At 48.7% G+C, this 24,820-nt stretch overlaps 3 protein-coding genes across 7 annotated transcripts; 2 read left to right on the plus strand and 1 right to left on the minus strand.

Moving 5' to 3' along the window:
* The first annotated feature begins 219 nt into the window (after window positions 1-219).
* rem1 (RAS (RAD and GEM)-like GTP-binding 1) lies at window positions 220-5,825 on the plus strand. Of its 2 annotated transcripts, none has more exons than XM_067238192.1 (5): window positions 220-355; window positions 1,093-1,448; window positions 2,842-2,924; window positions 3,552-3,759; window positions 3,922-5,825. In XM_067238192.1, exons 1-5 carry the CDS (start codon window positions 330-332, stop codon window positions 4,197-4,199), a joined length of 951 nt encoding a protein of 316 aa, XP_067094293.1. In that variant the 5' UTR covers window positions 220-329; the 3' UTR covers window positions 4,200-5,825. The 2 variants fall into 2 exon arrangements, with proteins under 2 accessions (XP_067094293.1, XP_067094301.1); XM_067238200.1 differs by lacking the exon at window positions 220-355 and adding an exon at window positions 617-868.
* Window positions 5,826-10,918: 5,093 nt separating this feature from the next.
* rbm39a (RNA binding motif protein 39a) lies at window positions 10,919-18,150 on the plus strand. 4 transcript variants are annotated; one of them, XM_067236294.1, is made up of 16 exons: window positions 10,919-11,055; window positions 11,857-11,919; window positions 13,355-13,404; window positions 13,541-13,714; window positions 14,191-14,256; window positions 14,356-14,409; window positions 14,668-14,785; window positions 14,995-15,153; window positions 15,275-15,412; window positions 15,554-15,619; window positions 15,750-15,954; window positions 16,294-16,380; window positions 16,596-16,728; window positions 16,917-17,022; window positions 17,124-17,202; window positions 17,371-18,150. In XM_067236294.1, exons 2-16 carry the CDS (start codon window positions 11,869-11,871, stop codon window positions 17,472-17,474), a joined length of 1,590 nt encoding a protein of 529 aa, XP_067092395.1. In that variant the 5' UTR covers window positions 10,919-11,055; window positions 11,857-11,868; the 3' UTR covers window positions 17,475-18,150. The 4 variants fall into 4 exon arrangements, with proteins under 4 accessions (XP_067092395.1, XP_067092404.1, XP_067092413.1 ...); XM_067236303.1 differs by having other exon boundaries at window positions 14,995-15,147; XM_067236312.1 differs by lacking the exon at window positions 14,191-14,256.
* A 938-nt stretch (window positions 18,151-19,088) lies between these two features.
* si:ch211-15p9.2 (uncharacterized protein LOC562650 homolog) lies at window positions 19,089-20,711 on the minus strand. The gene has a single exon (XM_067234315.1). The coding sequence runs from the start codon at window positions 20,709-20,711 to the stop codon at window positions 19,089-19,091; it is 1,623 nt and encodes a 540-aa protein (XP_067090416.1).
* Between the last annotated feature and the right edge of the window lie 4,109 nt (window positions 20,712-24,820).

Raw genomic sequence — 24,820 nt, forward strand, 5'->3', positions numbered from 1 at the left:
CTGATGGTTAAACTCCCTAGATGTGTCTGCTTGGCTCTGTGAAACTATAGTTTAAACACAGTTAAATAGGATGAGGGAGGAAATAGAGAGAAAGACAGAGGTTCTGAGAGAGAGAACCGTGGAACAGGAAATGACTTTGTTCCACGTGACATATGGTCGTGATCGAAGATTACCATGGAAGAATGGGAAATATCGGAAGTTTATTCTATATTGTATATAGCCTATACAGAGAGACCTATGGGGAGCTAGCAGAACGCGCGTCACAAAACTGCTCTTCAAGGTAAAAAAGAAAAGAAAACGTCGGCGCGCGCAGCCTCCAATACCTTTCCATGACTGCGGTGGTGAGTTTATCACGGTGACAAAACTTTTTACGTCTCTTAAAAGTAGTTGACGTTGTTAAGCATACGTAATATTGGTAGGAATGAGTAGGAAAAGTAGCCTAGGTATTGAGATATATTTCAATGCAGGTCATGCATTGCCTTACTAACTTCTGTGGCTGTTTGTCTTCCTCTATATCCCTCCCCCTGTCTCTCTACCTCTCCCTCTCTCTCTCTCTACCTCACACTGAGACACGCGCACAAACACGAAGAGAGAGACCTCTGATTCCACTCTTAAATTTTTAACGGCGTTGTGGAACTTCGCAGGCTGTTGCCATGACTCCGCGGGGGTACAGTTACAGCGCGCACTCAGCTCTTCTATACAAGACCAACAAACCTGATTGATCCATTTGGCCGCGCGCCGCTTTACAACGCGAGAATGACAGGTCGGGGGCTCTGCTTGCTGATGCTCTAAAACTTTGCTGTGCAGTCAGTTCTGCAGTCTTACGGGAGAGAAGTGGGCAAAAACTAGAAGATACATGGACACTGTTGTGAGTGTACAGCTGATGAGTTTATTTTCGACGCTTTTGTGTGTTGCTTCCTTTTCCCGGTTCAGGTGTAGGCTAGAAAGTAAAGCACAACTTTTAACAGTGAAGTCTGACTTTAGCTAAATAAGTGTAAAACTAACTTGGTAGGATGTGACGATGACCAATGGCTAAACTCTGTTTACTTCAGTTTATTTTATGTATGATGTATTATCTCTTGTGGGTTGTAGGGATGTTCCTGTCCTTCTCCTTAAGATGACCCTGAACACCCAGAGAGAGGGGAAGGAGACGCTAAGGAGAAGGGCCAGTACACCCCTCCCATCCTCACACCAGCCCGGGCCGAAGGAACGGGACCCACCCGCCGACCCTCGCCATCCTCCACTCGGGCAGTCTGCCTCCTACCACCCCGGGGACAAATCTCTGCACTCCCGCGCGAACTGGTCGTCAGACTCGGAGGACTCGGAAAGCTCCGGAGCGGACTGCGTGTACCGCGTCGTTTTGCTCGGGGACCATGGAGTTGGGAAGTCCAGTCTGGCAAACATCTTCGCAGGCATTCAGGAAAAGGATGTTCACGATCACTTGGGAGGTGGGCTTTCATCGCAACCACATCATCTATTTGTTTTACATGTTTTTAGCGTATTGTTGGTCTGCCAATATTGCTCAGGTAGCCTATAGTTGACTCTTTATGGATTTGTTATGAGTCTGGATTTGCAGAATGATCCATGGTGATTGATATTAGGGCAAATGCCATTGGAGGAAGTTTTTCTATTATCAGTCGATGTGTGCGTAGCCTATAGGCCTATTCTGCATTGAGGCCTCGCGATATTATTTCCATTTTATTCATTTAGCAAACTCTTTTATCCAAAGTGCATATTTCTTCAATAATTTGCAGATTCAAGCAACAGTCTGGATTGACTATCGCAAAGTAACAACATCAGGCGCGGCGAACAAAGATAAAACCATAGTGTAGGCCGACTACAATAATACAACAGTGCAACTACAGTGCAACATCGTAATTTCTGAAGGAACAACAAGATTACATCGATTATCGTGGCTAGTTGATTACAATGTAGGCCTATTACAACAACTAGCTGATTATGTTAATGATGTCGTCATTGTTCCTGATGACCTTGCTTTACCTGACGCGCTGATATATTGGTCCGTGGAACTGTCACGCGGGATTGACCTCAAAGCATTGATTGACAGTTATTGATCCGGTGGAATGTTAGTGGAGCAGCGGCACCATGCTGTTCAGCATAGCGGGGCGGTGTTATCTGACAGGGCTGTCCTGCTATTAGGGTAGTCTATATATCAAAAGGGCTGTGGTTCTTTGGGTGGGCGGGAATACTTTTTTTTAATACACATATGCAATAGTGTAAACTTGCCGTTTGGTAATAAGTCAACTACTGGTGAACTAGGAGAAATATAAGTTGTTGTTATAGTTTGGTCCTGCAGGGTTTTAGAGTTAGTAAGCCAAGCTTAGAGGTTAATGTGATGCCATTGACCATAAACCTGATTGTTTGACAGCTGTTTGTGTCAGAGTAAGATTGATTGTTGGTTGTGGGGTTTTGAACTGACTTGTATTCATATTGACATGAGTCACATTGGGAATTGGTGAGGAGGCTTTAACATTGTTTTCCTTTGGTTAATGTTTCGATTTTGTTTGTTCTTTTGTGTGTGGTTTGGCTGTTGTGTGGTTGCAATGTGGTCGTTGTGTGGTTGGTGTGTGGTTGATGTGGTCGGTGTGCGGTCGGTGTGTGGTTGATGTGGTCGGTGTGCGGTCGGTGTGTGGTTGGTGTGTGGTTGATGTGCGGTCGGTCTGCGGTCGATGTGTGGTTGGTGTGCGGTCGGTGTGTGGTTGGTGTGTGGTTGGTGTGTGGTTGGTGTGTGGTCGGTGTGTGGTCGGTGTGTGGTCGGTGTGTGGTCGATGTGTGGTCGGTGTGTGGTCGGTGTGTGGTTGATGTGTGGTCGGTGTGCAGAGGACACATATGAGAGAACCATGACGGTGGATGGCGAGGAAACCACCCTCATCGTCATGGATACCTGGGAGACTGAGAAAGAGGTGAGCAACTGATAAACAACAACAAATGAAACAAGCAAACCAAACCACGCTAAAATATTGTGTGGGCTGGGTGTGACTGGACAACACTGTCTGCCCCCCATCCTCTCCAGCAGAGCTGGAACCGTCTGCAGCCAAACTATCGACTGAGCAAGGCTGAAGTGGGGCGATAGCTGGCCAGTCGGTGTTGTGGTGTGTGCGTGTGTGGTGTGTGTATGTGTGTGTGTGTGTGTATGTGGGGGGTGTTGGAGCCTCAGGCTCTAATTACTCCAGTATTGATCCCAGCTAGTCAGTGGAGCGTTGAACGCACATGTTCAGCTCACTGGATGGATGGGCAAGGTTCTCCACAAGGGCACCAAGAGAATTCTAGAAACCAAAATGCTCTCTTTCTCTGTTTCTCTCTCTGTTTCTGTCTTTCTCTCTCTCTTTCTCTCTCTCACACACACACTCAATGTTTGAATGTTCTACTTCCTGCGGTGTGATCTTTCATGGGAGTGGTTCGACATTTGGGACCTCAGATACTGACAAGCCTATGTTTGTGTGTTTGTGTGTGTGTGTGTTTGGCACATGTGTGTGTGTGTATGTGTGTGTGTGTGTGAGTGTGTGTGTGTGTGTGTGTGTGTGCACCAGGAAGAAGATGAGAAGTGGGTTCATGACTACTGCATGCAGGTGGGCAATGCCTACGTGATTGTCTACTCCATTACTGACCGCTCTAGCTTCGAGAGCGCCTCAGAGCTCCGGATCCAGCTCCGACGCATTCGCCAGGCCGAAAACATTCCCATCATCCTCGTGGGCAACAAGAGTGACCTGGTGCGCTGCAGGGAGGTGGCCGTGGAAGGTACACACACATTTTTTTTACACACCACACACACACACACACCACACACAGACGCATACTACGTCTCATCTCACACATACACACGCCTCTCTTACACACCACACACACTATCACACGTGACGGTGACCCCCCCCCCCCCCCCCCCCCGGTGTTTCCCCCCAGAGGGCCGTGCCTGCGCGGTGGTGTTTGACTGCAAGTTCATCGAGACGTCGGCCTCCCTGCACCACAACGTGAGCGAGCTGTTCGAGGGCGTGGTGCGTCAGATCCGCCTGCGCCGGGACAGCAAGGAGACGGTGGAGCGCCGGCGCAGCGTCTACCGCAGGAAGGAGAGCATCACCAAGAAGGCACGCCGCTTCCTGGACCGCCTGGTGGCCAAGAACAACAAGAAGATGGCTCTGAAGGTTCGATCCAAGTCCTGCCATGACCTGGCCGTGCCCTAGTCACCTTTGACACTGACCCAGGAAGCAGTCTGGCCCCAGAGAGTGACTCTCGTGAACTGTGACCTTTGACATTGACCCAGGACGTGGTGACCTGCGACTCCTGAGTTGAGTTTTGGTCCTGGGAGTGACTGTAACCTATGACCTGTGATGTATGACCCAGAAACTGGCCATGTTCTTGTGACTTTTGTCCTCACTGTGCTCTAATGACCTTTGACCGATGATGTGGTGGTTCTCGAGACTTCTGAACTACGTTTTTTTGTCAAGAACTGAAGAGATCTAGTTTCTAATGACCCCTGATGTTTGCCCCGGGAACTTTAATTTCCTAATGACCTATGAATTTCTATGTGCTGCGCTCTAATGACCTACAAACTATGGCTGACCGTGCTAGAAAAACTACAATCCATAGTTCAATCCAAAGCAGAGAGAAGGGTCTATCTGCATACAACAGTACTCCTCAAAGGTGTCCCTCCTTCAACTCCTCACCCTGTAGCCCCAGCACTTTACAGAGGCAGACTGATATAGTTGGATTTCTCCTTTTCTTGGATCCTCAGGAGTCATGACAACCGCCAGTCATGACAACATGACACCCGCCTTATTCTCTTCCACCCTGGGTCCGTGTCCTCCGCCTGTTGTCTCCACACATTCTCATGTTTTCGTGGGGTGAAATGGCCCACAGCTGAGCTGGAGTTCTGTTTTCTACTGTGTTTATCTCCGCGATTGGGAAAGAATGCTGGAGGAAATGTCAGGCTAAAGACATGTACAGCTAGATGATCCCAGCTCTATGGTGGGAGATAGTTTGTTAGACAATTTATCAACTGTACGCCTTACGAGTGACGAGTTACGAAGACAGATGAACTGATCTTGCATCTATGTAGATGTTACAACACATATTTTTGTCAACTTTTTTTCTCTAGTCTGACATTTAGAGAGACGTTTCCTTCTTTGACAACATTCATGTTTTCTATTCATGTAAAGCAAAGATTTTTTCACAGTGAAAATAAGGACCAGCTTAAGTCGCTGATAACTTGAGGAGAGTGTTGAGCCCCGGGCATCACGATGTGTCTGAGACTTCGTAGCAGACCAGCTCTGGCACTGACTTTAAAAGCCCAAACATCGCCCCAGGACCTGGAAACAAACAAATCGGGGTCTAGTGGGAGATTGTTTGATTCCCATAAACAGGATTGGTTGTTCAAATCCCACCTGACACGCTTGTCTTTTCTGTCCATAGGACCATGATGTTTTTTTAATGATTTTCAGTTAGTCTGGACCCTGCTCTCTACGTCTGCACGATTCCCTGCCTTTCTCTGTGACCTCCCCAACAGGAGTGGCTAATACAGTCCTGATGAGAACCCACAGATGGTTCTACTGTTCTAGAACCAGCTTCCACTCAGCTAATACTATCCTCTACTACACTAGAGACAGATCTTCTACCGGACCAACCTGTACCATGCTAGAACCGACCTTTGCTGTAGTGTCTTCTCAAGTAGATCTTGATTCTACTGTAATAGAACTCTCTCCTATTAGTTTGTCCTGGTCGGGCCCGACACAGTTCTAACCCGCACATATGGACACCCAGGAGTTTGTGAATACAGTGCACACATTCATATGCTGTATGATGTTACAAAACAGCCGATTCAGAAATAAAAATTATTGAGAATTTATAAACAGTGTTGTGTGGTTCTAGGTTTGGCTGTGGAGGAGAGATTTGGTGAACGATACACTTTATGGTACAGGCTGTTTGTTTTTGTATGGTGGTAGTGATACTGGAACACCCAGCTAAATGTATAAGTCGTGAGGAGAATGTACACCACTGTACTGCTAGCTAGCAATGGAGGCTGATAGAGGATGTGGTACTACTGCTAGGTGGTTATGGAGGCACTGGTAGTGGCCTGGGTCACTAGTCGTAGAATACACAGAACAGAGGGGGGGTCTGGAGAATGATTTCCAGACTGAACTCGCAGGCTGAGAAACCTGGTCTGTCGTCTGACAGAGAACACTGCTTCTGGAAAGGACTGTCCCCCGCTTAGCTAAGTATTATTATTTGTTTATTTCAACAGGGAGCCACTCCGTGTCACAGCTCTTTCATAAGTGCGTCCTTGAATATAATAACGTTGCGTAATATATACTTCAATAAGGCTTGGGGTATTGAGTTATCTGATTAAAAGTGTGATAACTGCAGCATTGCGAATGATACTCCATTGTGTCGAAGCCTTCCGACAGAGCTCGTCAGCGTGTGTGTTTAGCATGATAATACAGTTGAGGAGCTGATGTGAGGTTTTGTTGTCTTTGCCTATGAGTAGGCCCTCCTGGTCCTCTTTGGACTCTGCACCCTCCGCAAGTACCTCTGTCTTCTCCCAGCTCAGGGGTAGAGAGACAGACAAACTGACAGACAGACATACAGACTCACAACCAGTGTTGTGTTGTCGTTTCAGCAGCGTGTCGGTCATCTCTGTGTGGTTTCACTGCATCAAACGGCCCCCACTCAGACATTTGAACCGTAGCTGTTGTTGTTTGAGACAGGTTCGGTTGTTGGCAGGCGCTTGGCTGTTTCACTGATTTGTGAATATGTGTGTGTGAATGTTTGTGTGCGTGCGTGTGTGTGTTTCCGTGTGTTTTGGAGAATGCAAGGAAGGGGAGCAGAGCAACGTGCAGGCCAGCCCTGCTGTCCCAGGCCTGGGTCAGCTCTTTCCACTTTCCCCCCTGTTACACCCAGAGAGGATGGGGAGTGGGAGGTATTAGGGAGGAAGTAGGGAAGGAGAGGGGGAGATGGGGAGGAACAGGGGAAGGGAGGCGAGGGAGGATGGAGGGGAGGAGAGGGGGAGATGGGGAGGAACAGGGGAAGGGAGGCGAGGGAGGATGGAGGGGAGGAGAGGGGGAGATGGGGAGGAACAGGGGAAGGGAGGCGAGGGAGGATGGAGGGGAGGAGAGAGGCATGTTGGCTCAATGTTCAGTGCATTGATTTGGTCTGGGTAATGGAAAGAATGCATCGCTCCGCTCCCCTAACGAACACTCACACACATGCACCCAAACACACACACACAAACACTCTCTTAAAGTTAAGTGCAAGAATGCAACAACACAAGACCTTCGCACGTACACACACACACATACACACACAGTACAAACATGTTTTCCCTGTCTACCAAACACAAAAAGAACTCCAAAAGTTTTGGAGATATTGCATTAATGTTGCAATAGGATAACATGCATGTTAGATGATGCCTTGCTTTCCAGGTGATCTGCCTCTTACCTGGAGAGAGAGGTCATAGGCCACAGACATCTCTCCTGGCTCTCTTAGCAGAAGAGCCGACACTGCTGTCTAACACCACTGGGAAAAACAGCCAGGGAACCCAGTGGAAAAAGTGAATAAGCATGGGGGTGGGGGGTAGGGAGCTGGCGAGGGGGGGGGGGGCTGTGAGGGGTGTGTGTGAGTATGTGTGACTGGAAGATGAACGGCTGTGCGCTATGCTGGTCGCCAGACTAGTTCCTGTAACGTGTCAAGAATCTGCCGTTCTCCAGATGTGTGTCATGTTTATACTGACCGACTCCCCCGGGGACACACTCTCTCTGTTTCTCTATTTCTCTCTCTCTCTCTTTCTCTCTCCTTTCTCTCTCTCTCTCTGTTTCTCTCTCTCTTTCTCTCTCTCTGTTTCTCTTTTCTTTCCTCTCTCTCTCTCTCTCTCTCTCTCTCTCTGTGTTTCTCTCTCTCTCTGTTTCTCTCTCTCTCTCTCTATTTCTCTCTCTCTCTCTCTGTTTCTCTCTCTCTCTGTTTCTCTTTTTTTCCTCTCTCTCTCTCTCTCTCTCTCTCTCTCTCTCTCTCTCTCTCTCTCTCTCTCTCTCTCTCTCTGTGTTTCTCTCTCTCTCTGTTTCTCTTTCTCTCTCTCTGTTTCTCTCTCTCTGTGTTTCTCTCTCTCTCCCTTTCTCTCCCTTTCTCTCTCTCTTTCTTTTTCTATCATGTTTTCTTTTTTTATTCTGGCAACTTTCTCTGTTTGTTTTCTCTCTCACACGTCCTCTCTCTCACTCTCTCCCTCTGTCCTAACCACTCTCGGTTGTTCGCTCTCCTTCTCTCCTCTACTCGCTCTCCACAATGCCTCTTTCTCTTCAGTGTTTTGGTTCCTGTTCTCCACGTCACCTATTTTATTTGTACTGTCCTCGGTCTTGGTTGTTTCTCTTCTCTCCACTCCTCGCCCCTCATCCTACTCTTCCGACTCCACTTCCTTTATCTCCCACATCCTCCCAAGAGTGTGAGACAGAGAGCAGCTGTGTGAGAGAGTGTGTGTGTGTGTGTGTGACAGAGTGTGAGTGAGTGAGTGTGTGTGTGTGTGTGACAGAGTGAGTGTGTGTGTGTGTGTGTGAGAGAGAGAGAGTGTGTGTGTGTGTGCGTGTGTGTGTGAGAGAGAGTGTGTGTGGTGGAGGCAGGAGGGGCCAGAGGACACCTACTGGTCTTTATATCTCCACTCTCGCTTCAGAGCGGAATAAGTTTAGCGCTTTTTTCATTCGTTTCACATTTTCTATCTGAGACACGTTCATTGATAGTGCTGGCCCACTGAAGAAGATGATGAAATGTTTAATCTCTAATCATCTCACAGTATGACGCACACACTTACGCAGGGAGCGGCAAAGAGAATACACACACACATACACACACACACACACATGCAGGACTCAGTGTCCACCAAAGAAATGCCTTCTCTGTATGTTTCCATCCATGCTGTCCTTCCTCCAAGGGCAGGCAGGAGCAGTGGGCCCAGGGACCAATTCCAAGTGCTCGTGCCCATGTCTTGGTCAGGGACTGGGAAGGAGACAAATCTGTTTTCTTCTGTTTATGTTTATTAGGTTTATGCATGTATGGGGTTATTGTGGAGGAAACCCTTTTGAGCATGAAGAGAACATGCAATATCCACACGGAAAGCCCGGCCGATAGGCTACCTGTGCACCGACAGGCCTGGGGAGAGCATGACCCGGTGAGAACATATCTTCGGTGCCAAAGGTGCCCTATGCGGGAATCAAACCCAGGATCTTCTTGCTGTGAGGTGGGTAATGTTTATGGGTCAACTGTTTGTTGTCTCTGCTCTCTCTTCCTCTCCCCCTCTCTTTTTCTCCCTCTCACCCCCTTATCTCTCTTCTCTGTCCCAGACATCTGAAAAGGGACTGGCGCCATGAAGGATAACAAGCGAGTCCGTAAACCACAAATATCCTAACAACTGTGCAACACAAACATTTTGCCTACATAAAATGTCTTTCTCAACGTCCACAGGTAATCAAAAGAAAGCGGTTTGTTGTTTCTCATCTCAGCATCAGATGTTTGTTCACATTACATTAGATTCACTCTTCATAAACACAGGGTCTTTTTGTAGACATATAAAGCAACATTTATAGGTCTGTACGATATCCATTCGCTCAACAAAGTGTAATTTTTTTTTCCGTAGATCATATGTAGGCTGTAAGTACATAGTTCTACAAGAACTGGAAGTTACAGAGACAGTAATACAGGTGTGTTTTCTGAGTGACAGAAACGCGGAAACGCCAAATGACCGGCTTTGATTCTCTGGCTCCCTCTGCTGCAGGAAACAGCCATTTTGGACAGCCTGACCCAGGGATTAATGTTTTTCACAATTGTTAAAACACATTTCTTGAAACAGTCAACCATTTTCTCAAAACTGTAAACACAAAAACAAATCTTCTAAATAAATTTCCAAAACCTCTGACCCTTCTGGTAAAATCAAACACTCCTAAACCATTTAACTTGTGCTCAAAATCAAACAATGCTTTCAGATCAAAAACACAGCAAGTCAATATATAAACAGTATGGAGGAATCATTAGACACAACACAATAAAATGGAAAACACAGCATCCAGAGCATGTAGTTACATGTGAAGAAAAATTTGTTGATATTCACACCGTAACTGCATTTAGCAATAAAGAAAATATTAAAGTAACCATCACAACTTACAGTAGTACTGTCAACAAAGAACAACGAAAAACGGGGTAAAAACCCTCTGGTGTGCTGGATCCAGCATTGAAAACACTCCACACCTATGTCACCACAGGCCAATCCCATTACCTATAGGAATATTACCCTGAATATGGGTTTCGGTCATAGACCTTCCACCGCCACGCAGATATAAAATCTTCAATTGGGTTGATAAAAGGCCTGTATTCTGGAAGTCAAACATTTACAGTAAAAATTGCTGGTTAATGTTGAACCATTCTCGTCTACGGACACCACGGTGAAAGCTGACATTGTCCCAAACCATCATTAGAAACAACTGTGAACCATTTCGAGTCATTGTGTTTCACACTTGACAACTGTGTTGTAGTTGTGTTTACTGTTTGCCGCCTGTGTTTACCATTTTGCAGCACAAGTGCATAACAATGCTAAATGTTTTAGTGAATGAGAATGTGTTTAGAGTTTTGCCAAAAGAGTGTCTGATTCGACAAATGGGTTTAGGCCACTGAATACTTTATTCAGAGAATGGGATTTCGTGTTTTAGAAATTGTGAAAAACTGTAAGACAAAATTATATATTTTTACATTTTCCACTAACGCTTTCTTTCTTCAAATGGATGAACACAATCAGCTTTTATAATTAAAAAAGAAACTATTATGAACACCGAACACTAAACACACTTTCCAAGTTGTGGTCACGTTACGTAATACTTTTTGGGGGTTTAAATCTTGAAAACAGTCTCGCGGCAGGACACAGTCCTCGCGCTCTTTCAGACAGCAGTTACGCAGCACGAGCGGTAAAGGTTGCGTGCATGCGCCATTAGATGAGCGCGGGGAACGACGAAACACAACAATCCTTTTTTCGTCAGATCTGATCCAAAAAACAGCCGACCAAGACTGCTAAAGGTGCGTTATTGTTCTTTTTCGCACAGTAAAATATTACTAAAACGTAACAATAACGTAACTTCAATCATTTTGCTACTTTAGACGGTGAAGGTAAAACACTCGTGGGAGGCCTAGCTACCTACGCTGGCCATAACTGGTTGCTGGCTAGCTAACGTTACGTTATCACTGCGTGTACCCTGACGAGCATAACAAGCTAGCGTATTTTGTTATTGTTCGTCAAGTTTAAGAATGTTGTACATGTCCAACATATAGAGCCCGATTAAACGTTATTTATCCAGCAGAAATGTTGTGCCTAACACAGACGTAGACGTTCGTCCGAATACTAGTCAACGTGAACTCGCTGCTACTATCCCCCGGAATTGGACTCGTTAGCCAGCTAGCTAACAAGCTAACGTTAAGCCAGACATTGGCAAAATAGTTGCTTAACTAAACATGCTATGTTGGTTAGTGTTTGGACGGTTTATATGCATCATTCCCTTGCTAATTTTAAAAACATTTTCGTAACGTCTTACATTTAAAGTTAAACGTGATAGTAATTGTGTTGAACTCCCGTTTGTTATGGTTATGTCAGGTTCTTCCAGCAAATATACTACACCCAGCTGGCCGCTACTTCCGTGTAAAATGTCGACCCAAATGAACCGTTACACTGCTGAAATACCAGACTATCGTCACACATTTGCCTGCCGGAGTTGATTGAATTAACTAGAATACTTTCCATTCCATGCATCCTATCCTATTACTGATGCGAAGCTGTAACATGTTGTGTTGTGGCCATAATGGATATGATCTGTTCTCCCACAGAGTTCCAGCACCATGGCAGATGATTTTGACATTGAGGCCATGCTTGAGGCTCCATATCGCAAGGTGGGTCTACCCTCAGTGCTGCTGGTGGCTGAAGTTTACTAACTCCATTTATGTTGACGACTAGTATCTGTATTGTTTACTCTGCCCCAGACCCTCAATTTCTAGACTACTTGCTCATTTGTCTGTGATGCTGATAATTTGATGCTGCAAGTTCCTTTTCAGACAATGAATAAATGCCCATCTATCTCTCTTTGTAGACTTGCCTAACGATATCTCACCTCTACTTCCATGAATTCCAGTGTGATCTGTCAAAAAATGAAGGTAGTAATTGCCCAATGTATTGCTGTACTGTGGTCCCCTTGGTAACAATATTGTTGGGTCATGGAGTGGCCGGTTCCACAAGGCGATTGCAGTGGATGAACAAGAACAATGTAATATGAGACTTAAGATGAAGACCGCCGACACCACATTACTCGAATGCATGGAATGGTACGAGTGCATAGCTGCTAATGATATAGACAACCTGGTACAGACCAGCGTCTTTGTGTAATGCTATAGGGAGCAGACTCATCCCTGAACCACAAAGACTGCATGGTCTGCTATTACTGAGGAGGGAGTTGGGCGGATCAACATGTCCAGTCTCACCCCATGCTGCTGTGTATGTCCCCTTCTAGTGAGAGGGACCCTCAAGGGCTTTCTTTTTTACAACACTGGTTCCACCAATGACGCGTTTAACCTGTAGAACAGCTGATGTCTCCTGACCAATCACGTGGCTCCATGTAAGAGTCCTTCCCCACCCCTCCCAAATCGATGATTGACTAGACTCTAGAATGTTATTCTGTTCTGCATGCTTTCAGTAGACCATAACATGAAACACTGTCCCACTAAGCCAGTATGGCTTCCGTGGCAGCATTGCACAAGCAGTAGAGAGAAACAGTTTTTATCAATAGGGAAACTCCATGCATTTAGGACCTTTTTTTTCCTACGTTTTTTTTCCTTTTTTTCTTCTTTTTTTACCAGCTCATATCATCTAATCTTGCCTGTGGTTGGTTGGGTGGCAGTGACTAAGCAGTGTGACTCCCTGTCTGCTTCAGGGCAAGCTGATGTGAGACAGAGAGAGAGAGGTGGCAGCAAGCTCTTACAGTCCACCCTGGAAAATGGCTGAAGACCTGAGAGGACAGGCATCATCTGCTGGAGCTGGACCAGTGTCTGGCTGCTCCCGCTGGGCACTAGGCCCCAGCAAGCAGCCCTGGTCTGGCTGGCTGGCTGGCTGCTGACCAGACTCTGAATAACTGACCCACCCTAATATGGGTTAGCCAGCCCCCCCTTCCCCAACTCCCTCTACTGTAGCAGTTGATGATGCTGTATGAACCCCTTTTAAATGATCATTATATGTTCTCTTGTTCCCCCACCCCCACCCCTTTTTTTTTTTATCCTGACGACTTGAAATGTTGCCTCTTCGTCCTCATGCTGTTCTTCTGTCGACCCTGCTTAGGATGACATCAAGCCCAGTAGTCCTAACGGACACGAGGAGCGGAGCAAGAAGTAGGTCTCACAGACACACACGCACTTTATTTGCTTCAAACACAACAAAAGCACCGAGACCAGTTTCATTTCGTCACAAGTCAAATGGTCACACGTGTCCTGAAACATGTCCCCCACACCCCCTCCCCCCCACCAGGAAGAAGCGTAGCCGTAGCCGAGAGAAGAGGAGGAGCCGGAGCGGGGAGAGGAAGAAGAGCCACGACAGGAAGAGGAGTCGCAGCCGCGAGCGCAAGAGAAGCCGCAGCAAGGAGCGACGTCGCTCACGGAGCCGGGAGCGCGGCGGGCGCTACCGAGACCACAAGACCTCCTTGTAAGTATACCCTCCACCCCACACCCACGTTCAACACCACCCCGGTTCAACATCACCCCTGTTCAACACCACCCTGTGTTCTCGTTGTCTGTCAGCCCTGTCTGGGGGGGGGGGCGGTCGGGCGGGTGCGTTCGTTTTATCTCTGGGTGAAGGGATGGCCCTATGGAGTCTGAGCACAGCGGGGAGCTGGTTCAGTGAGGCAGAGGACATGAAGCGCTCCCCTTCCTTCGGTCCCAATAGATAACATCCCCTTTATGAGCTTCTAGTGAGGCTAGGGCTGTCACATGGTCCCTAGTACCCTCTATCCCTCAACACACCACATTCCACCTCTCACACACACACACACACCCACCCACACCCCTATTTACTTGTGCGCGCACACACACCCATCTCTGTCCTGGCCCCAGGCCCTGCCCTGTAGCACAGCAGCAACAGCAGTCTTAGATCACTGAGACCAACCTTGTTTTCAATCACAGCGCTGGGCCCAAATTTAACGGTGGTTCCAGAGGCAAGATTGGCCCTCCAGCTGCCATCAAACTAAGGTCTCTATCACACTCCTTTCTGTGTTTTGAGTGGCTTGTTGTGTGTGTGTGTTTGCATGGACGTGAGGAGAGTACTGAATAATGTCTTGTCTCTTTCAGTCGTAGGCGCTCAAGAAGCAGAAGCCCTTTCAAGAAGGACAAGAGTCCAGTCAGGTGAGCTGCATGCCTCAATCCCCATTCACGCTGGCCCCTTGTAGCTCACTGGAGAAGTACCATGTAAGCAGCGGCCTGGGGTTCAAATCCGGCCGTGGCCCGTTGCTGCATGTCTCTCCCTCTCTCTTTCCTGTCACATTTGACTTAAAATACTATCCAACAAAGCATGGCCCCAAAATATATATGAAAAAAAAATTATTCACCAGAAGTGGTAGTCATTTGCCTGTGTAAGTGAGTGTGTCCCTGTGTGTGTTTCAGGCAGCCCATAGACAACCTGACCCCGGAGGAGAGAGATGCACGCACCGTGTTCTGCATGCAGCTGGCCGCCCGGATACGACCCAGAGACCTGGAGGAGTTCTTCTCTGCCGTGGGCAAAGTCAGTCCACTGTCCTGCTGTCTGCCACCTCTCCTTCTAGATCCCTCAATCCCTTGTGGGGTTTCTACGGCCATTGTTTCTACAGCCATCACTGTTTCTGGAACTGTTTACGTTAAGCATGAACTGTTTACTGTCCACTGAGACAGCAGCCAATGAGAAGCCCTGAATGGTGTTTAGTCAGCTGATGTTGTGACTCCACCTCCCAACAGGTGCGAGACGTCCGCATGATCTCAGACAGGAACTCCCGGAGGTCAAAGGGCATCGCCTACATCGAGTTTGTGGAGGCCAACTCTGTCCCCCTGGCCATCGGCCTGTCTGGTCAGAGACTGCTGGGTGTCCCCATCATCGTCCAGGCCTCACAGGTAATGGTCAGTAATCACCTCAGCACCCACACGCCCCATTTCCACCCAAGTGTTGTGCAGGAGCTGTCTACATGTGACCGTGTGTTTTGTGTTTGTGCGTGGACGATGCTCTCGCGTGCGTGTGCAGGCGGAGAAGAACAGAGCCGCCGCCATGGCCAACAACCTGCAGAAGGGCAACGCGGGGCCCATGAGGCTGTACGTGGGCTCCCTGCACTTCAACATCACAGAGGAGATGCTGAGGGGGATATTCGAGCCTTTCGGAAGGGTGAGCCTCCTTCCTCCTCCTCGCTGGCCTGCAGGGACACGCTCCCTGCAGGCCACGTGGCGCTGTGGGCTAGCTAGGCCGAGCCGGGGCCTGTAGCGTTAGCCTAGCACTAACCCGGGTGTCCTGTTTGTGAACCTGCAGATAGAGAGTATCCAACTGATGATGGACAGCGAGACGGGCCGGTCTAAAGGATATGGATTCATCACGGTGAGGCTCTCTTGCTTTTGCTCCAGCTGTGTTTCTCTCCGTTTATAACAAGATCACCTATAGACAATGTATTACTTTCGCAATCTGTGTGTTTGTACGACCTGTGTGTGTGTGTGTGTTCTGTGTGTAGTTTGCGGACGCCGAGTGCGCCAAGAAGGCCCTGGAGCAGCTGAACGGCTTCGAGCTGGCGGGCCGGCCCATGAAGGTGGGTCACGTGACGGAGCGCACCGACGCCTCCAACGCCAGCTCCTTCCTGGACAGCGATGAGCTGGAGCGCACCGGCATCGACCTGGGCACCACCGGGCGGCTGCAGCTCATGGCCCGCCTGGCAGAGGGTGAGAACATTTACATTACATTTAGTCATTTAGCAGACGCTCTTATCCAGAGCGACTTACAGTAAGTACAGGGACATTCCCCCGAGGCAAGTAGGGTGAAGTGTCTTGCCCAAGGACACAGCGTCAGTATGCATGACCGGGAATCGAACTGGCAACCTTCGGATTACTAGCCCGATTCCCTCATCGCTCAGCCACCTGACTCCCTAGAACGTAGAACGTGTTGGCACGTCTACACACGGGCCTGGGGCTTAGTACTGAAGATACTGGTGGAAGTCTTGCAACCTGGATACAAGCTAATGCTTTGGTGTGTCTCTCTCTCTCTGTCTCTGTCTCTCTCAGGTACTGGTCTTCAGATCCCCCCTGCTGCTCAGCAGGCCCTCCAGATGAGTGGAGCCATCGCTATAGGAGCCATGGCTGCCGTCTCAGGTAGACCACCTGCTCCCCCTGGGCCCACACACACACACCTGGATTCATACAATTGACAAACAAATCCCGAATGACTGGGGAACACTTGATTTAACTATACCATTGTGCCACTGTAGTCACACCCATGGATCAGGTGTGTGTGTGTGTGTGTGGGCGTGTGTGTGTGTGTGTGTGTGCGTGTGTGCGTCTGACCATATCGATCTGTGCATCCACAGCTGCCATGAACCCAGGGATGAACATGAACATGAATATGAACATGAACCAGGGCATGAACACGGCCATGAATCTGCCCTCCCAGCCTCTCGCCACCCACTGCTTCCAGCTGTCCAACATGTTCAACCCACAGAAGTACGTAGTGCACACCTGCTCAGACATGGTCTCATAGACCAGTGGTCTTCAACCCTGGTCCTCAGGGCCCACTCTCCTGCATGTTTTAGATGTTTCCCTGCTCCAAGACACCTGGTTCAAATTAACTTTCTTCAGCTCTCCCTGTGAAGATCATCACTACTAACCTTCTTCTCTCCCTGGTCCTCCAGTGAGGACACACCAGGGTGGGATATGGACATCCAGCACGACGTCATCGAGGAGTGTAACAAACATGGCGGAGTTGTTCACATATACGTTGACAAGAACTCCACTGAGGTGAGCCTCTAGCTTCATCGTCCAATCAGAATCGGACGCTGCCGAAACTATCCAATCAGAAGTCAGTTGCTAATGATTTTTTTTCTTTTCCTCATCGCCAGGGTAACGTGTATGTGAAGTGTCCCACAATTCCTGCTGCCATGGCAGCCGTCAACGCCTTACACGGGAGATACTTTGCTGGTAAGACGCAGCAAAGGTTTTCTTTTTAGTCTCATTGACTTAAAGGATGTAGCTGAGCCTCATAGTACATCAAAACAGGACTTGACTGTTTCTGCGTCACCCTGGTAGCAAAGCGATCGATATTTTATGTAACGGGTCTCTAACGACTTGTCTCGTTCTCGTCCGCAGGCAAGATGATCACGGCGGCCTACGTCCCACTCCCAACCTATCACAACCTGTTTCCTGACTCTGTAACAGCCACTCAGCTCCTGATCCCGCCCCCTCGCCGATGATCTCATCTCTACTCTGCCCGCCCCCCCCCTCTGCGATCTGATTGGACACTGTACCTTATCAAAATGTCCCTCTCTTTTTTTTTTTTCTTCTATTTCTCAAGTTTCGACATCTCGTCTGTACGTGCTGTTGATTTTTCAGTCCTGCAGGTTCTGACAGTGTTTTCCTTTGATGTTACTAGATGTCGAGTTATGTTTTAGGTTTCCTCTTCAGCTGGGATTAGAGGGGCAGGTTCTGAAGGCGTCAGGTGGGCGTGTTCTGCGAAGCAGTCTGACCCCCTGAGGGGAGGAGCTTAGAGGCTCTGAGGAGGAAGTGGGCGGATTCTATGACCATTTTATCTTTATTTTTTTTTCTAAGTTTATTCTTGTGGATAACAACATTGTCTTGTGCTTGATAGCTTCGATGGGCATGTTTTTTCCCAGAGGAGGTGCTGAACAGGAGACACAACCTGGTCACAGCGAGAGGAGGGGTTCCTCCCCTTAGAGAAAAGCATTTCGGTTTCTCCTCCAGCACCAGAATATTCTCCAATGATTAAGCTCCATGAGCTGTGGAACTGTAGTGACTGGTAACTCATTGTGCTCATATATAGAGAGAGAGACCATTTGGTATTTAAGTATCTGTTTTCTAATCAAGATTTGTTTTTGTAAAGACCTTGATTAAAATTTTATTTTAAAGTCAGGTCTGCCTCTTCATTATCTCGTACAACATGTGGAGCAATTTGCTTCGTGAGAAGTAATATTTGTCTTTTTTTTTTTTTTTTCAAACATTAAAACGAAAATGCATCATAGATACAACTGACTCGGTACATTTGAACGGTAGCTTTTATAATCCTTGCATGAATCACAGGCCATGTATACTTACAAAGAGAGCTCAAACCAGGAAAGTAACAAATCTAGTGGGAAGTGATATGAATGATATCAATGTGGGCGTTTCCCATCCTGTTTCATAGTGTCTGTGTCAGAAGTCTACATGTGACGGTGCTTACACAAGCATCCCAGCTGACAAGCTGGTTGTTGGTTGGAGCAAGGAGTGTGTCTTGATGTCCCGTAGCGCTAAGTGTGGTTTGATAGTTCTAGGAGTGTTTTAATAGCTCAAGTTCAGGGGGGGGGGGGGGGGGGGGTGAGATGGCTGAGCGGTTAGAAAATCAGGCTACCAATCAGAAGGTTGACGGTTTGATTCCTGGACGTGCAATAGAAGTTGTGTCCCTGGGCAAGGCACTTCACCCTACTTGTCGGGAGAATGTCCCTGTACTTACTGTAAGTCACTGGATAAGAGCGTCTGCTAAATGACAATGTAAATGTAAGTTGCATTTTTTATGTACCGTTATGTTGATTGGTTGGGGTGTATGTTTTGAGAGAGATTGAGGTGTTTTTATGGGTGCACGTATTTGGATAAGTCTAGGTGTATGTTGATGCCCGGAGGTGTACTGGATGCATCTGATTGGGTCTAGCTGTACCGGATGCCTCTGGCTTTAGCTGTACTGGATGCATCTGATTGGCTCTAGCTGTACTGGATGCATCTGATTGGCTCTAGCTGTACTGGATGCATCTGATTGGCTCTAGCTGTACCGGATGCCTCTGATTGGCTCTAGCTGTACCGGATGCATCTGATTGGCTCTAGCTATCGGGGCTGTTGAGGTGGATGACGGTGACGGTGACGTCGTCCCGGTACATCCGGCTCAGGTCCTGCGGCAGGCTGAGCATCTTGGCCAGGCGGCGAGGGTCCACCCCGCCGTAGCCGTCGCCCCCCAGCGCGTGGCGGATCACGTGCGTGGCCGTGTTGTCGTCCTCCAGGGCCCACAGCGCCCGGCTCCTCCTCTCCAGCAGGAGGCGCTGCATCTGCCCCAGGGTGGTGGAGGAGGCGCCAGACACCGGCTGCTGCCAGCGCTGCCCCGACAGGTGCTCCCCGATCACCTGCACCACCGTCTGCCGGTGCATCAGCTCCCACAGCCCGTCGGTGGCCAGCACCAGGAACTTGTCCCTGGGCCTCAGCCGGTGTCGGGTCACCTCTGGCTCGGCCGTCAGGTACGGCGGTGTGTGATAGTTGGGGGGCAGGGTCTTGGAGAACTCGCTAGCCAGGGACTGGATCTCCGGACGGGCCTCGTGGATCCGGCTGAGCATCTCCCCGCTCCATTTGAACTTGACGTCTCCGAAGGCCCGGAAGGGCATGAGCAGCCCCAGCAGGCGGTCGTGTTTCACCGCGGTGCGCCTCTCCTGGGCGGGGTGCTCCGACAGCACCCGTTGGAGCTCGTCCGGGTTGTTGGCGTTGTGGTCGTTGGTGATGGTGAGAGCATTCCAGCTGCCGTCGTCCTCCTGCACGCCCAGCACCGCCCTGCTGTCCCCCAGGTTGGCCACGTGGAGCATGGGGCCGTCCAGGTGGGCCACGCAGGCCGTGCAGCCCGACAGGGCCACCCTCAGCGGGGTGAAGAGAGAGAAGGGGTCCCCTCCCTCCCTGTGGTCCACCTGGGCCTCCAGGGAGATGTCGTTGTCCAGCCTGCGGAAGGCCTTGACCAGGGCCTTGGGGACATCCCTCTCCTGCTGCTCCTCCTCGTGCATCTCCAGGTCGATCCTCTCCTGCCAGTAGGTCCTCAGGCTGCTGAAGTACAGCTTCCCCGCGTCCGTGCTCACGTGGTCGTTGGGGTGCTTGTGCCACTGCAGCATGGGGAAGACGGGCCTCTCGTTCTCCACCGCCTCCTCCATGTCCAGCAGGGTCTGCAGGGGCAGCAACGCCACAGCGATGTAGTAGAACAGCCTCTCGCTGACTGCCTGGGCGCAGGCGGAGCCCGCGTGGCCGTCGAACACCCCCAGCAGCACTCCCCTGCTCTGCAGGCAGGTGGCGGCGCTTCGCCGGTCCTCCATGGGGGAGTTGGAGGCTAGGACGTTGCTGTCGAACCCCGACGCCCAGTTGGCCGGGCTGCGGGCGTCGTAGCTGTTCCCTCCCACCTTGTAGCTGTACTCGTTGGCTTTCAGAAGGTTGTTGATTTTGGGAGGGGTGATCTGGCTGGACTGGTAGTCAGTCCTGTACTTCCTCTTTACACCGAGGCATGCTGGGTAGTGTAGTTTTGTCAAGTGAGTTGGTGAGGCCGAGGAGTGGTAGGGTCTGGGGCAGGGGCCAGGCCAGCCCTCAGTGAGGGATCTAGCCCTGGTTATCTTCAGTGGAGACTTGGTCCAGTGCAGCATCACCCAGCGTGGCATCACCCAGCGTGGCATGGTCCAGCGTGGCATGGTCCAGCGTGGCATGGTCCAGGAGTGGAGGGGACCAATCAGCAGTGGCTTCTCTTCCTCGCCTTGTTTACAGACAGAAAATGCCTTGGGTCAGAATGTAGATCGATGCTTTACAGAACAGAGAAGTTTGCGAGATCACAAACAGGTAAATATGTTCGGCTTTTCAATGCTTTGTTACTGGTTGAGAAGACTTCATGCAAAATAGTGAGCACATTTTTTAGCTCTTCTACCGCTTGTTGATTTCCTTTTTGGGAGATCAGTTCAAATATACAATTCTGAAAAAGTGATAAAGACCCACGGAGAGACAGTTGTATGTGAAGTTGGCTTTGACACAGAGCACTGTCAGTTGTAACTCACACGTGATCCTGTGCTTTCAGACTTGTGGCTAAGTTCTGTATGCCAAGAGGTTTCCCAAACAAACTCCGCATCTCACAAGCAGATACATTGTGGAGAAATACAGATATTTTTAAACTAACAACCACCCTCACTTAAGTATAACACGGAAGCCAGACCGCTTACCTGAAAATCTGTGATCTTGATAAGAGCTTGGTCACATTGTCACTTGATTTTTCCCCCCCTCAAGTCATTGTGTTCCTGCTGGTTTACTACATTAATCATAAATGCTCACAGAAGAGTGCAAATCATTTGTACTATTTCAAACACTTCTCATGAAAGACACCGTGGAAGGAGAGTGGCTTCATAAGTGGAGTGTCGATTTTGCTCCTGTACTGTCTACACAAGGTAGTCTGACCTTTGACTAGAACATAATCATGTGTCAGTTTACCAATGGCTGATCTATAAACTAACGGGGCTGTGGTTATGTTGAAATACACTCACCACTTTTCCCCCTCTCAGAATGGAACATGTAGATGACGGCTGGTTCGATTAAAAGAGCCCACATCTTTATTGATCCTAGGCCTCACTTTATAAAAATCAATTAGCTTGCATTAATTATGCAAAATAATGTTTACCCCAGGACTCGCAACAGTTTATGGTGGTGTTTCAAGGATCTTATAAACACAGTACATGCTTAGTTCTACAGCACCAAAACAGTGAGAAACGCCAGATCCAAGCACTCACGGGAATGTTGACAGCAAATTTCAAAAAGCTACTACTTCAACACGCCTCTGTTGCAAGTTAACACACATTTCAGAATTGCCCTTCGGGGCAAAAAATTTACTCCTGGAAATATTAAAGAACTGAGCTGGACGATTCTGCGAGTCTGCAGGTTAAGGTGTGAATGAATAAAGAACACTTGATATTCATCCCTGAGGCGGCAGATTCCATTAGAAGCTGCAGCTGTGACTCAACAATTTCGGTCCGTCTGGACTCTCCACAGATGCATGCCGTGCTGCCCTGCGGCCTGTAGATGGCGCTGTAGCTTATCCATTTCCCGTGGAGACGATGGTCCATTCTACAGAAGAAACAGACTACCAACCGCGCCACATGGTGATGTTTCTGTTTTTGATTCCCCCTCTGCACTTAATGTTGTTACAGTCTATTAATTTCCATTTCCACTTGAGTCAGGAGTTTGATAGATTCATGTTTGGTCGACCTGCCAGAGACATAGAATGAGAGAGAGAATGAGAGAGAGAAAAAGAGGCAAAGAGAGAAAAAAAGCTGAGACAAAGAAATAAAATGTTAGAGGCCAGAGTGAGAGAGAGAGAGAGTGAGAGAGAGACATCAGAAACAAAAACAGAAAGAAAGGTAGAGATAGAAAGAGACAGTAACAGAGAAAGACAGGGGGGGAGAGAGAGTGAGAAAGAAAGAGACAGAACGAACATAGATGTTAATGAAAGCTGCATCATATTTTGATGCTTGGTCAGATGTGATAAAGGTAGATAACCCGGCATCTATTTTCTATTTCTGTGCTCTGGAATACCAAGCAGGAGTGAATGGGAGTGTGTGAGAGGTGAGTTTGGAAAAGCTCTTCGTTTTTAATGCAGGTAGAAATCCTGTCTATTAGTATCAGCAGTCACATCTCCATAGCCTGTCACAGCCCAAACTGTAAACCCGCTCACATTCAACTTCCGGAGGCTCTTCTGGGACGTGTGTGTGTCTGTGGGAGGGAGCCTTACACACACACGTCCCAGAAGAGCCTCCGGAAGTTGAATGTGAGCGGGTTTACAGTTTGGGCTGTGACACCCATCCCACCCCTCAGCCCCGATACTGCTGGAACCTGGTTGGAGGATATGACATCAGCCACTTCACAGGATTTGACGTGACTAAGAGTGAGAAGTTACATTTATCAGGCAAGTTCCCTGTGGGTGTGGGTGTGTGTGTGGGTGTGGGTGTGTGTGTGTGTTGGGAGCTCAGGTTGGAGGAGTCAGTTTAGAGATACTGCTGATCATACTGCTGTGCACATTTACTACGTGTTCACTTTCAGCCTCCTCTAACCGATAACCTCAACAAACCACAACAACAACCTTCCCCCTTCATCCTCCCCCCCATCCCTCCCTCCCTCCCTCCCTCCCTCCCTCCCTCCCTCCCTCCCTCCCTCCCTCCCTCCCTCCCTCCCTCCCTCCCTCCCTCCCTCCCTCCCTCCCTCCTCCAGACCCCCCACCTGCGTGCTCCAGCTGTGGAGGAGATGGAAGGGGATCTGGGCTGATCACAACCTCTGTGGACCTGCAGCCTTTAACGAGGGCAACATCCAATCACGTACCCCTGCCTCGCCTGCCTACCTTCGACACAATGAATTATTCACTGTGAATTAAGATTTCTCAAACGAGCATGCGAGCGATCAGGAGAGGGATGCTGGGGGGGGGGGGGGACGAGTGGGCTGTGTGTGTGTGATGTGTGGAAAGGCTGAGGTGCGTTCTCGAAGGGGTAGTATGTGAGATTGAGGAGGACGAAGAGGAGGGCTGTAGAGAGGAGAGCTCAGCAGGTCTTTCATCATCTCTGGAACAGGTGCATGCATGCACACACACACCCTAATACTCAAACACACATACACACAGACACGTACACACACAAGCACACACAAGCACACACACACACACCCATGCACACACACACACACACACACACACATCCAAGCACGCACACACACACATGCAAACACACACACAAACACAACACATTAGATGCATCCATGCAACAGCCTGCTGTTTCTGTCCTATGTAATATTCCTCTGCACACCTCCCTCTCTCCCTCCTTCCATTCACTCTCTCACTCCTAACACAGCAGGAAGCTACTTGCTCACGTCAATTCTGATTATCACACACAGGCTTTCCTCGTCGCACACACGCACACACACACACACACACACACTCTCCGCTTCGCACACGCATACATCCTCCCCCGCCCACATACACACATACATACATTTATGCATACACATTGTCACTCTCTCTCACTCTCTCGCGCCCACACTGACATACACATACTCTTTCTCACACACACACACTGACATACACATACTCTTTCTCTCACACACACACACACACACTGAGCCATGCAGTCTAAATGAGGATACTTTATCTGATCCTGGTGAGCTGGTGTGTTTGTGGAAATATGTACGTATGTCAATGTATGTCTGTGCATGTTGAGAGCCAGTGAGGCTGTGTGTGTACGTGTTTATGTGTGTGTGTAGTACGTCTGTGTGTGGGTGGGTGTGTAGTACTTCTGTGTGTGTGTGTGTGTGTAGCTAGTCTGAATCCAGCCTGGGGGCTGGAACACCTGCATCAGAACTGGGAATGTGAAGCATTGAGAGGAGCTTTCAAAACAAGTCCAATTCTGATGTTTCATTGACGTTTGAAGTTGGGCTTACATTTAGTCATTTAGCAGACGCTAAATGAGCGACTTACAGTAAGTACAGGGACATTCCCCCCAAGGCAAGTAGGGAGTAAGTGCCTTGCCCAAGGACACAACGTCATTTTGGCAGAGCCAGGAATCGAATCGGTAACCTTCAGATTACTAGCCCGACTCCCTAACCGCTCAGCCACCTGACAAGCCCAATTCTGATGTTTCATTGATGTTTGAAGTTGGGCTTGATAATATAAATATGATCCTGGACCTATCAGAATAGAGTTAAATTGCCAAATGAAAAATTGAGATTTTAATGTATTGTAGACTCAAATCTGTTTTGTGATGTGTCCCAGAGCATTGGGACATAAATGAAATGC

This window comes from Osmerus mordax, chromosome 1 (assembly GCF_038355195.1).
Source record: "Osmerus mordax isolate fOsmMor3 chromosome 1, fOsmMor3.pri, whole genome shotgun sequence".
NCBI lineage: Eukaryota > Metazoa > Chordata > Actinopteri > Osmeriformes > Osmeridae > Osmerus > Osmerus mordax.